Source organism: Dasypus novemcinctus, chromosome 17, assembly GCF_030445035.2.
Source record: "Dasypus novemcinctus isolate mDasNov1 chromosome 17, mDasNov1.1.hap2, whole genome shotgun sequence".
Taxonomy (NCBI): domain Eukaryota; kingdom Metazoa; phylum Chordata; class Mammalia; order Cingulata; family Dasypodidae; genus Dasypus; species Dasypus novemcinctus.
In genome coordinates this window covers 37,104,626-37,118,465 of record NC_080689.1, presented here as the reverse complement: position 1 = coordinate 37,118,465, position 13,840 = coordinate 37,104,626, and the positions used below count along the sequence as shown (strand labels likewise).

Genomic DNA, 13,840 nt, shown 5'->3' with positions numbered 1-13,840 from the left:
TACTTCTGAACTGTGCATCTGGAGACAAATCTGGTTTCAACCAATTTCTGATTTCATCAACAGTAATAACAATAGTTAACAATGACTGAGGTCTTGCTGTGAACCAGACACACAGATTTATTCCTCACAACCACCCGAACAAGAAAGTGAGGCACAGGGAGCTTTTGTAACCTATCCAAGGTCACACAACCATTAATTAGTAATACCAGGATGTAAAACCAGATTCCACACTCTTAGCCAATGTATTATATTGTCTCTATAGAAAAAGGGTAATTATCATTTCTTCAGGTGATTGAAGCTTGTTGATTAAGAGAGCCCAAAGGCATTTACTGTCCTTTGATTGAATCCAAAGTAAACAGAACTGCGCAGCTTCTCAAAGGCTCACAGTCATTGTGCAGGGCAGGGGGCACAGGGTGGCAGTGCAGGGGGAGTAACGCCACTACTTAGCTGCACTTTTATACTTTGTATACCTCCCTCATACATTTTCTCTTTAGGCATTCATCACCTACCAACCTGTGAGGTAGGAAGAGTATATATTATTATACCAATTTTACAGAAAAGAACACATACCTTAGGGAAGTTTGGAGGATGGTCTTCATCACACAGCAAATCTGATTATAGCATGGGCATAAAAATACCAAAATCTAAGTGTCTGAACTCTGCTATAGTCTGTTCCACAGACTAAGTGCCCATCTGGATAATTGGTCAGTGTGGCTGCCAGACTGTTAGGAAGAGAACCAACTTGCCCACAAGGGACAGTATCTAATTTGCTCCTCTCTCCCAGGAGCAGACGCTCCCATCATCCCCAGAGTTGGTTCCACGGTGGAGAGAACCTATGTGGCATGAACTCTGCATGTCCTGGAGGTAGCCAGTTGGTGCTGCCTTGCGTTGGGGGTGGGGGGAGTGGTATGAACAGACTCCTAGCTATGCTTCTAACACCACCTGCCACAGCAGGAGTCTGAGAGCAGAGCTTCCTAGAAATAGTCAACTGCCTTTCACCATCCTGCTCCCTTTCCAGGGGTCTTAGGATCACTTCTCAGGCCAGACATATGAAAATCACTTGTTTTTGTTGATGTCATTTTCAGCCAGCATCTACACATCTATTAAATGCTGCCTGCTTTCCCCTCTCTCTTTACAGACTGATCCAGAACACCAAAAATCTGGTGCACATCAGGCCTGGAGCATTTACAAATCTTCCGCGGTTAAAATATTTGTGAGGAATTTCCTTTTTAAGCACTGGGGAGAGGGGAAGGGGCATTTGATGAAAATCAAAGTAATTAAAAGGTTAAGAAGAAATTTTTAACAATATACTTAGCATTATTTAAATTTTTTTAAATTTTTTTTTCTCTCCCTTTTCCCCCAGTTGTCTGCTCTCTGTGTCCATTTGCTGTGTGTTCTTCTGTGACCGCCTCCATCCTTATCAGCGGCACTGGGAATCTGTGTTTCTTTTTGTTGCGTCATCTTGTTGTGTCAGCTCTCTGTGTGTGCGGCGCCATTCTTGGGCAGGCTGCACTTTCTTCTCACTGGGTGGCTCTCCTTACTTGCGCGTGGGGCTCCCTTACACGGGGGGGGGGGCACCCCTGCGTGGCACAGCATTCCTTGCGCACATCAGCACTGCACATGGGCTAATCAATATTTATTGAGAACCTAGTGTGTGCTAGCTACTGTGTTTAAGCACTTTCCCATCCCCATAAGTGGTTCCTGACTTTTTATCTGACCCAAGAAACTGAGAACATTACCTCCTTTGCAGTGATTTTCAAGGTTTGAAGTGGGAATGAAGGGTCACAGCACTTTAAAAAATGGTAAATCAAAATCTCTAAGGGAAAGCGGACGGACTTGGCCCAATGGTTAGGGCATCCGTCTACCACGTGGGAGGGCAGTGGTTCAAACCCCAGGCCTCCTTGACCCATGTGGAGCTGGCCCATGCACAGTACTGATGCGCGCAAGGAGTGCCAGTGCCACGCAGGGGTGTCCCCGCATAGGGGAGCCCCACGCACAAGGAGTGTGTGCTGTAAGGAGAGCTGCCCAAGTTCAGCCTGCCTGGGAATGGTGCCACACACACAGAGAGCTGACACAAGATGACACAACAAAAAGAAACACAGCTTCCCGTGCCGCTGACAACAACAGAAGCGGACAAAGAAAGAACACGCAGCAAATAGACACAGAGAACAGACAATTAGGGCAGGGGGGAAGGGGAGAGAAATAAATAAATAAATCTTTAAAAGAAAAATCTCTAAGGCAAGGTGGTCATGAGAGCAGAAAGTAGGCAAAAGCAGGGGAGGCAATTCTGATTTCACCTCCATCCCTGGTTGAGAATTACTGATATGCTTTATCTCATTTAGTCATTAAGTAAAAATGCTGTAAGTATTGGCTTGAAGTAGGCCCTGTGCCTTATAAACTATTTCCCATTAAAGCTTACTAAGTCAGCCTTCTAACTTGAGTACCACTGTAGCCCAACAGATTGACTGCCAACCACATAAAAAGTCCTGAAATTGATGTAATCTATAAATTTATCTCTATGGATACTCTCATATATCCAATAATCATTTATTACACAAAAATTAAAATATCTTTAATACGGATGTTCTACCTCTCTTCTTCCTAATAAATAAAATTTCATAGAATTCCAAAAGGATTTAAAGTTCTTATCACCACCACAAAAAAAAAAAAAAAGAACACAAGGGAGAGAGAGGGATATCTTCTCACTGGCATTCCCAGTTATCTGTGCAGTCTCAATGCAGGGTCTCCTCCAGATGCTGTCACTGGAACTGTCATAACTCCTCTGACTTCTCCATCACTGGACAATTCCACCCCAGGTGTTCTGCTTTTCCAAAAGTTTCAGGGCATCTACAGCACACAAAAGTATAGTACAGCATCAACCGCTTTGGAAAATCATAAAGTCCTCAGAACCAGATTTGGCCACTGCAGCCCTTTTGTATCTACTGAGGATTAAATCATGTGTCCTACAAAAGACGTGCTTTAATCTTTATCCACGTGCCTGTGGGTTTGAACCCATTTGTAAATAGGACCTTTTGACGGTGTTATTATTAACGTGTGGGCAGACTAAATCAGTGTGGGTCTTAATCTGTATTACTGGAAGCCTTATAAAGTAAGGAAAGCAGTCACAGAAGCCAGAAGATGTAGAAGCCATAAATCAGAGAAAGACACAGGAGACCAAGAATATTGCCATGGGACAGAGGATTGCCATCACCAGAATACTACTGGTTCCAAGGGAAAGCATGGCCTTGCTTACACTTTAACTTTGGACTACCAGCCTTCAAAACTGTGGCTAAATCCTTTTGTTTAAGTCAACTAGTGTGGTATTTATTATAGAAAGTCTGGCAAACAAAGACAACATCTAAGCATCATTATTGTATGGGTTTCCTAGCGCTGCATAATTCAATCCCCAGTAGATAACTGAGCAAGAACTAATTACATCTGCAAAGACCCTGTTTCCAAATAAGGTCACATTCACACATAAGAGGGATTATGACTTGAACATATCTTTTTGGTGGACACAATTTGAACCACAACAATTATCTTTATTAAATAGCATTTTCACCAAAAAAAAAAAAAAAAAAAAGCGATATTCCTCAACTCCCTGTACACATTGTAGTCTACGCCCATACTTCTATCACCAGCTACAACAGGGCAGGGGTTCTGTGTGATCTGAGGCAATAAGTAAAGAGGAGAACTAGAGAGAGCCAAAGGAGAGGCCTGGCTTCATTTCATTGTCACCAGGGCACCAGTCAATTCCTAGCAGTTGACTGGTAAATTTAATTCTCAGTTGGGGGAAATCCAGAAGCTTGGACTCCTATGAATGAGCCTCATTTGAGGAAAATATGGCCTCTTTCCTCTTTTGTAGTTAAATAAAAGGTGAGAAGAAAGGAAGAAGAGTCTTGAGTAGCTCCAAACACTAAAAGAATGTTTAATGATTTCAGTGGGATACAAGGAAGAACTTCCTAAATTGCAAGGTGGATAAAGATGTTTTAATAATGAGGGATATGGCTTTCTCACATAGAGATTAATCTTCCTGAAGTGTTTGAGTTAAAATCTGCTCCAGAATAGAGGGATGCTTTCTAGAACCATCAAGAGCATGGAATAAACTAACAAAAGGAAATTGACTGCAATGTAATAGGGAAATGAAATTAACACAATGGGAAAAGATTGGCTATATAAATGTAAATGAAAAAGACCAGAAAGTATGGTCCTCACTCCTAGATCTCCAAATGAGAGACGTTAGAGCAATTTCTTGCATCGTGTTAGGGGTTTTAAATTGTGACAGTTTTCATCAGCCAGTATAGATAAAGCTAAACTCAATATTTTTAGTTTAATGTGCAAATAGTATTAGCAAAGTGTCTTTCTATTCGTTTTTATCTTTATGCCTTAATGCCAATTACTTTTGCCTACTCTCTGTCCACATCATCACCCTACCCCAAATCACAGGAGCATCTGTAACACAGGCCTCCGAAAGCTTCCAGATGTTACGAAGATCTTCTCCTCTGAATTTAATTTCATTCTGTAAGTACCAGGCTGATTGCAATGCATAACAGTTTCCTATTTGTTGCTAAAATTTGGAAAGTAAATATTTCTCATTTCTTTCCTCAAGGGAAATTTGTGATAACTTACACATAACCACCATACCAGGAAATGCTTTTCAAGGGATGAACAACGAATCCATAACACTGTAAGTAAACACCCAGATTCATGTTCTGCCATTCAGCCTCCTGCTAGTTTCACTTCTAGCTTCAGGCAAGCTCTTTCTCTGGTTTACCAAGTTTCTCACTCACTGGTGACATTCCTCTTGGCCTAAAAATGCCAATGATGGAAGGAGCTAAGAGGAGATTATAGCCAGATCATAGGTTCATATGACAACCAACCAACCAGTTCCATTTTAAATTAACCTAATGGGCCCTGAGGATGTTCATCAATTCCCAACTGATGAAAGAGTTCACTGCAGCAATGAAATACTTTGAGTCTGGAGGGGAATGACTGCCCTGATTAAAAGACTGTAGGAATTCCAAGATTTTGACTGAAATTAGTTTGGAAGGTTATTCTTCAAGTAGGAAGAGTAGTTAATCAATGGGCCCTATTCTTTTCTCTGATTTTTCATCCTACCCTTGACACTGTCTCACTTTGTTTCTGAAGTAACAACTATCTATGATCATTCCCTGAATACTTAAAAATAACATTCTTCTGATTTGGCAGTAATTCTTCAGGTTACTAAGCTTACAAGTCCTGTCTCTTTCATACTATTTCCCAAGCTTTGCTATTCAAAGCATGGCCCATGAACCAGCATCTTCGGCATCTTCTGGAAGCAGGTTACAAATGCAGAATCTCAAGCCCTACCCCAGATTTATGTTCTTAAAGTCTGCATTCACAAGATCTCCAGATGATTCACATTCACATTCAAGTTTGAGAGGCACTGTACTAAAATAACCCCGCACATTCTCTTCACAGTACAACTGCCTGACTTCCTTCCCTCTAAGGTCCAGACGATGTTTGCATGGGATGCCCTCTACCCCAACATGCTGGGCATCATGTCCCATTTATACCCAAAGCTTAGTGGCCCATATTCAATTCTTCTTCCCACAGCCATATCCCTCTCATTCTTTCTGCTTTGGTTATAGCCCATGTCAGGATTTTGATGAGGCAAAAAAATAAGCTCATCTTTAAGGAAAAAAAGGGAGAGAATGATTTTTGAATGGCCCTAAAATGAAGATGTAGGTGTAAAAAAAGAGAAGAGTTCATCTCAGAGGTCACCTTTCGTATCAATAGTTTCTAAAAATTGGTACCAGTGGTACACTGCCCTTATATAGTACTTTTACTTTGGATAGGTGTAATTTGACATGTATAATTGTCATGTTACAAAGCTAGGACCAATGTGGTCCTGGCTCAGAATATTACTATCAGAAGAATTCGGAGCAACAATCAAAAATAAATTCAAATTAACTCAAATTCTTTACTAGCAACTCTTGAACACCAGAAAGGAGACTCTGTAGATCTCAGAAATACTTCTTTGGAGTCTCCTTTTTCTATTTCCACCTCTTCCCTCAAAACCACAGCTCTTCTAGCTGTCTATAAAGTGTTTCTGAGCCACCATTGGATAATGGGTTGGGAATTACTTGTTCATCGTGTCCTCTAAAATAAAAAGGTATTCACAGACTCAACTCTGAGAAGGAAGTGCCTCATGCCTTAGGATATGTGTTCTTCATATGCCTTTACTGGGAACACAAATGAAATATAAGAGCCACTATCAAGTAGCTTATAATCTCCATGGTTGGGAAAGATGGGAGATAATGAAAGAATAATACAGCCTACTAGATATTCACTATGAGAGTGTGTGGTACACAGAAATAAGATCTCGAATAAATCCTCGTGAGCAGAAGTCAGTGGAGGAATTATGTTGGATCTGAGACTTTGGTTGGACCTCAGAGGACCAGTAACATTTGTATGGGCAAACATGATAACAGCAGTGAATATTTATATAGCAATTATTAAATGCCTACACTATTTAAACTACTTTTTATGTATAATTTCTTGTAGGTGTATATAAAATCATGCAGAAAATAGAGTGTGCCCATATTCCCTCCACTATTATTAACAGTCTGCATTAGTATGGTGCCTTTGTTACAATTAGTAAAAGAATATTGTTTAATTGTACTAATAACTATAGTCCATAGTTTATATTAGGGTTCACTGTTTACATTGTACAGCCCTATGTTTCTTTTTAAATTTTTATTCTAGCAACACATATGCAACCTAAAATTTCCCCTTTTAACCACATTCAGATATACAGTTCAGGGTGTCAATCTCATTTACTATGTGTGCTACCATCACCACCATTCATTACCAAAATCTTTCCATCACCCCTAACAGAAATTCTGTAGCAACTAAGTATTAACTCCCCATTCCCTATCCCCACTCCAGCCCCTGGTAACCTGTATTCTAGTTGCTAATTCTTTGAATTTGCTTATTCTCATTATATTAATGAGATCCTAAAATATTTGTCCTTTTGTGTCTGGCTTATTTCATTCAACATGATGTCTTCAAGATTTACCCATGACATCACATGTATCAGAACTTCATTCCTTTTTACAGCTGAATAATATCCCATTGTTTGTGTGTGTGTGTGTATACCATATTTCGTTTATCCATTCATCAGTTGATGGGCACTTCAGTTGCTTCCATCTTTTGACAATTGTGAATTGTCACAATTACTATGAACATCGATGTGCAAACATCTATTCAAGTCCCTGCTTTCAATTCTTTCCAGTATATACCTAGTAGTGGGATTGCCAGGTTTCATGGTAATTTTATAATTAACTTTCTAAGGAATCAAGAAACTGTTTTCCACAGAGTCTACACCATTTTACATTCCCACCAACAATAAACGAGTGTTCTATTTCTCCACATCCTCTACAACACTTGCTATTTTCCATTTTTTAATAGTAGCCATGCTAATGGATGTGACATCGTATCTTTCTGTGATTTTGATTTGCAGTTCCCTAGTGACCAATGAGCATCTTTTCATGTGCTTTTTTGACCATTTGTTTATCTTCTTTGGAGAAATGTCCAAGTCCTTTGCCCTTTATTTTTTTACTGTGTTGACTATATCTGGCATCTAGGTGACATAATTGACTCATCATCAACAGAGTTCATGTTATGGTTATTTCTCTAGTAGTAGGAATGAATATTTCCTGCATATATTTCTGAGATTGTTTGAAAAGACTAGAAGGACAGTCTGAAGAAGTGTGCAAAAGGCCACAGAAGAAATAAATGCACAAACTTGACCCCTTTGGCACTTTGCCCTTGCCAAGAAGCCATGAAAAAATTAGCAGTATTGCCTGTAGTGCCAATGTCAATGTTTTAGGAAATCCTCTGTAATTAACCATTCTCTAGATATAAATACCAAACAAGGTGCTTATTTTGTCAGTGCATTTGCTATGCTTTGGAGTCTCATTAGCAACTTTCTTGTTTCTTACTTGACAACAGATTTTGCTCTAAAATGTGGCATTTAAGTGTGCCAGGACGTGGCTATAAATGATACAACCAAAATAACCCAGAGCTCTGGAAATTCAAGTCTTTCTTTTCAAGGGGTTATCTTACATGAACCAACACTAACTGAGTAAGTTGAGTGTTATTATCTTTCCCTTTATCTGGCATGACTACTCCCACAGAAATACACCTAAAAAAATAATAAAAAGGTTGCCACATCATCATCTCCCCATTGTCCCAATTTCTATTTAACAATTGTCTCATAACATGAATTTTATAGAAATCTTTGACAAGATCCTTGAAGTCACAAAGCTTAAGTCAGTGCTGCTCAGTACTTTACAACTAAAGTCAAGTTTATTCAGCTTAGGCCAGTGTGCAAATAGAATATTATTCATATATTAGACTTTTGAAGTGAAATAAAACTCACCTTCCATTTATTTCTTATGTTTTTTCTACATTTTAGTGTTAAACTAAAGTGTTATAACTTAAAGTAGAGAGTCAGAAGATGCTTCTTGAGGCAATGCACTATGGGTACAAACTGATTTGTAGTCTAAAATCTGTCAACTCTTTGCTAGGATTTTGCCCATTTTTTTATTTGTTGAGTTGTAGGATTTCTTTATATATTCTGTATATTAAAATCTTATAGGATATATGGTTTCCAAATATTTTCTCCCATTCTGTAGGTTGTTTTTTAATTTCATGATAACATCCTTCAATGCAAAAAAAAAAAAAAGTTTTTTAAAAATTTTTATGGAGTCCCATTTATCTTTTTTTTCCTTTTGTTGCTCATGCTTTTGGTGTAAAGTTTATGAAACCATTGCCTAACACAAGTTCCTAAAGATGCTTCTCTGTTTTTTTCTTGGAGTTTTATAGTTTTCATTCTTATACTTAAGTCTTTGATTCATTTTGAGTTAATTTTTGTATAAGGTGAGAGTTAGGGGTCCATATTCATTGTTTTGCAAATAGAGATCTAGTACTGCCAGCACCATTTGCTGAAGAGGCTATTCTCCCATTGTGTAGACTTGCACCCCTCTCAAAAATCAATTGGCCATAGATGTGAGGATTTATTTCTGAACTCTGAACTCAATTTCATTGGTCAATATATCTGCCCTTGTGCTAGGACCATGCTGTTTTGATTACTGTAGCTTTGTAATAAGTTTTAAAATTGGGAAATGCGAGTCCTCCAACTTTGTTCTTTTTCAGGATAGTTTTGGCTATTCAGAATCCTTTACCCTTCCATATAAATTTGACGATTCCATTTCTACAAAGACATCTGTTGGAATTTTGATAGGGTTTGTGTTCATTCTGTAAATAACTTTGGGTAAAAAAACTGATATTCTGAACAATATATTTAGTCTTCCAATCCATAAGCATGGAATGTCCTTCCATTTATTTAGGTTTTTGATTTTCTTTCAGCAAGGTTTTGTTTTGTTTTGTTTTTTAAAGATTTATTTATTTATTTAATTTCCCCCCCTCCCCTGGTTCTCTGTTCTTGGTGTCTATTTGCTGCGTCTTGTTTCTTTGTCCGCTTCTGTTGTTGTCAGCAGCACGGGAAGTGTGGGCGGCGCCATTCCTGGGCAGGCTGCTCTTTCTTTTCACGCTGGGCGGCTTTCCTCACGGGCGCACTCCTTGCGCGTGGGGCTCCCCCACGCGGGGGACACCCTTGTGTGGCATAGCACTCCTTGCGCGCATCAGCGCTGCGCATGGCCAGCTCCACACGGGTCAAGGAGGCCCGGGGTTTGAACCGTGGACCTCCCATATGGTAGACGGACGCCCTAACCACTGGGCCAAAGTCCGTTTCCCTTCAGCAAGGTTTTGTAGATTTCTGTGTACAAATCATTTGCATTCTTGATTAAATTTATTCTTTTAATTACTATTGTAAATGGAATTTTTTTCTTGATTTCCTTTTTAGATTATTCATTACTGCTATATAGAAACACTCCTGATTTTTGCATGTTGATCTTATACACCACCATTTTTTTGTTAGCTCTAGTAGCTTGTTTGCAGATTTCTCAGTATTTTCTACACAAAGGATCATGTCATCTGCAAATAAGGAAAGTTTTGCCTTTTTCTATCCAATTTGGATGCCATTTACATCTTTTTTTTTTTTTTTTCCTAATTGCTCTGGCTAGAAGTTCCAGTACAATGTTGAATAACAGTAGTGACAGTGAGCATCCTTGTCTGGTTCCTGATTTTAGCAGCAAAACTTTGAGTCTTTCACTATTGAACATGACATTAGCTGTGAGTTTTTCATGTATGCCCTTTATTATGTAGAGGAATTTTCCTTCTATTCCTAGTTTTCTGGGTGATATTATCAAGAAGGGGTGCTGCATTTGTCAAATGCCTTTTCTGCACCAACTGAAGTAATCAAGTGTTTCTTTCCTTCATTCTATTTATGTAGTATATTGTAGTAATTGATTTTCTTATGTTGCACCCCTTACATATCTGGGATAAATCCTACTTGATGGTGGTGTTTATTTTTTTAGTACACTGTGGGTTCAGTTTGCTAGTATTTTGTTGAAGATTTTCCCATCTATATTCACAGGGGATGTTGGTCTATAATTTTCTTTTCTTGTGGTATCTTTATCTGGCTTTGATATTGAGTAACGTTGGGTTCATATACTGAGTTAAGGAATGTTCCTCCTCTCCAATATTCAGGAAGAGTTTGAGCAGGACTAGTGTTAATTCTTGTAATTGTTTGTAAAATTCACCAGTGAAGCCATATGGTGCTGGGCTTTTCTTTTTTGGAAGGTTTTTGATTACTGATTCCATCTCTTTGTTATTGGTCATGTTTGTTTCTAGGTATTTGTCCATTTGATCTCGGTTTTCAAATGTGTTGGTATACTTTTATAATTCTTTTTATTTCTGTTAGGTCCTCCCTTTCATTGCTGATTTTAGTTATTTGCATCCTCTCTTTTTTTTTTTTTCTTTCTCAGTCTAGCTAAGGTTTGATTTTAATCTTTTCGAAGAACCAGCTTTTGGTTTCATTGATTGACTATTTTTTCTATCATTTATCTCTACGCTAATGTTTGTTATTTCCTTCCTTCTGCTTGCTTTGGGTTTTGCTATTCTTTTTGCAGATCTTCCAGTTGTCAGGCTAGTTCTCTGATTTGAGATCTTTTTTAATGTAAGCAGTTAGAGCTATAAATTTTTCTCTCAGCACTACCTTTGCTGCATCCCATAAGTTTTGTTTGTTTCTTTTTCTATCTGAAGTCTTCCTCAGGTAAATTTAATCTTTGAATAAGGGCATCACACAATAAAGGAAGATGAAGGATGAGTAATTCTACCCAAGTAACCAATCTCTATCTGATCACCCTACTAAAATAATTACCATTTTTCAGGAAATATTAGACATACCAGATAATTTTTGAATTTATCTTCTGTGGAGACAGTAGCTTCTGGTATGGCAGATTCACTTTTGAAATTTTCTGGTGGGTCCTCACATGGTGGTAGTATGTGGATGACTGGTGGTAACTTCTCTGGCAAAGGGAACACATATAGGGCTTCTCTCCAGTGTAGATTCTCTCATAAGCCCACAAGTTGTTTTTGTGGCTGAAGGACTTTTCACATGTGTTGCACTTGAAGGGCTTCTCTGCTGTGTGAATCTTCTGGTGCACATGTAGGTTTTGATGTTTGGAAGAAACGTTTGTAACACTCAGCGTAAACAAATGGTCTCTACTTCCTGTATCTTCTCTCATGAGTGTCTGGCTGAGAGAGATACCTAAAGATCCTGGGACAACCCTCACATGATCTGGGGGGACCATGGATTCTTGTTTTACCCCAGACCTGGATGTTCCATCATTGCATTGGTCTGTAAAGACAGGCTTAGGGCTGGCTTGGACTGGCCTGGGAAGAAACTGTGGTCCTACCTCCATAGGGACATCTTGATAAGAGGGTCCTCCTAGGAATTATTCCTGGGATCTGGAGGAGTGAAGCTCTGTGCTACTGGAGTCGTGCAGGTTCTCCTGAGAAACACTTCCTTCTTCAGGCTTAGGGCTATTATCTTCCTGAATAGTAACTAGGGAAGGTACTTGATTGCCTCAACTAGTAATACTGACATTTAATTGATTGATTTTCATAAAATGTTGCTGCTGTCTTCTTTTTTTTTTAAAGATTTATTTTTTATTTGTTTCTCCCCCTTTCTCCCCCTTTCTCCCCCCCTCCCTCACCCCCCAGTTGTCTGCTCTCTGTGTCCATTCGCTGTGTGCTCTTCTATTACTGCTTCTATCCTTACCAGCGGCACTGGGTATCTGTGTTTCTTTTTGTTGCGTCATCTTGCTGTGTCAGCTCTCCATGTGTGCAGTGCCATTCCTGGGAAGGCTGTACTTTCTTTCACACTGGGCAGCTCTCCCTACAGGGCGCACTCCCTGCACCTGAGGTTCCCTGTGTAGCGGGGCTCTCCTTATGCACATCAGCACTGCTCATGGGCCAGCTCCACACGGGTCAAGGAGGCCCAGGGTTTGAACCGTGGACCTCCCAAGTGGTAGGTGGATGCCATTGGCCAAGTCCGCTTCCTACTGCTGTCTTCTTTATATTCATCTCCTTGTCTTGTTTAAAGGGGACTATCTTAGAGACCCTAGAAGGGTGTCCTTATGCTCTCTCCTCTTGAAGCTCCTGCTAGTATTTGTTCCATGAGATTAGAAATGACTTCTCTTAAAGGCATATTCTCCGAGAAGAGGGCTTCCTTCCCCTGCATGCAGACATGGACAAAGCCAGGTGACTTCATGTAATCAGCAGTCAGATCTTCTATGAATTTCTCCAGGTTTCTTCCATGTGAATACCATTTCTCTCAAAGTTGACCTGTTTCTGCAATGTTCATTCATCATAAACTGTTCCAGGACCAATTAAGAAATAATATCTTCCATGCTGTGCTTTTCTGGCTGCAGCCACATGTGAAATACCTTAGGAGTCATTCCTGCTTTGCAAATGAGCCATTGTTGGTTTGATATATAAGCTGAGCTGAGCACCCTGCATTTAGAGTTCCTCTCTCCTTTCTGGATGCTAGGAGCTTGGATGGGTTCAAACTCTAAATTGTCTGACCCGGGATTGTTCCTGGATGGGTCAAATGAAAGAGATTCTGATATCTAAAGCAATGCTTAGCAAGATTCCTTCTTTCTTTTGGCCCATTATCTACAAGGGGAATGATTAGTCCCTTGCTTGGCACTTGTTCTCACCTGAAGGGGCCCTTGGCTAAGCAAAGTATCCTTTGGAACATCCTTCTGGATAAAGGGCATTACACTTAGGAGGAAGCCACATTTTCTCAGCTATAAAGTTCAACCCCCTTATTAGAAAATAATGAAAGCAAGCCTTCTCTTTTCTTTATTAGTAGTATTTGAGATTTTGCTTTCTGTGGAGACTTTCCTGCCCTCCCCCTACCCAAATCTTTACCAGCTGTGAGTTTATTTAATAAAAACCAAACACTTCACTTGATGCTATAGAGAAGCCTAGTGTGTCTAATCTTAAAACTATGCATTATATTCCAATGTTCCTTTATAGCCACTTTCGATTTTCATTAAATCCCCTAAAGAGGCCACCTTCAAATGTCCCCCTGAGTGAGCAGGATTTTGAACTCCTTTAAAATATTTCAGATGGCTAATCATACCAGTCACCAAAAGGAAACAACCTTGATTCACAAAACAGAGAAGGAATGGTCTTGGCAATTAATTCTCCAAAAACATTCAGAAAAGAAATGCCTGGTAAATGATGACAAGATTCTAACTGTCCAGGCTATTACAAACCATACAAGAAAGATTGTTGGACACTGAAAGAGGAAACAGGGCTCTAGTCCTGGCTCTGCCTCTAGCCAGCCAAGCAGTCTTAGGTCATTCCACCTTGCCATGCC

The 13,840-nt window shown here is 39.5% G+C and overlaps 1 protein-coding gene across 2 annotated transcripts in view; it reads left to right on the top strand.

The window, feature by feature from the left end:
- Positions 1-13,840, top strand: part of LHCGR (luteinizing hormone/choriogonadotropin receptor) — a 121,495-nt gene that overhangs the window by 28,419 nt on the left and 79,236 nt on the right. Inside the window, exons 4-6 of one of the 2 annotated variants that reach the window (XM_071208808.1) lie at positions 1,139-1,213; positions 4,447-4,521; positions 4,610-4,687. In XM_071208808.1, coding sequence (XP_071064909.1) covers positions 1,139-1,213; positions 4,447-4,521; positions 4,610-4,687 — 228 coding nt within the window. Of the gene's footprint in view, positions 1-1,138; positions 1,214-4,350; positions 4,522-4,609; positions 4,688-13,840 lie in introns of those variants that run through there. The other variant, XM_004458765.3, reaches the window with a different exon arrangement.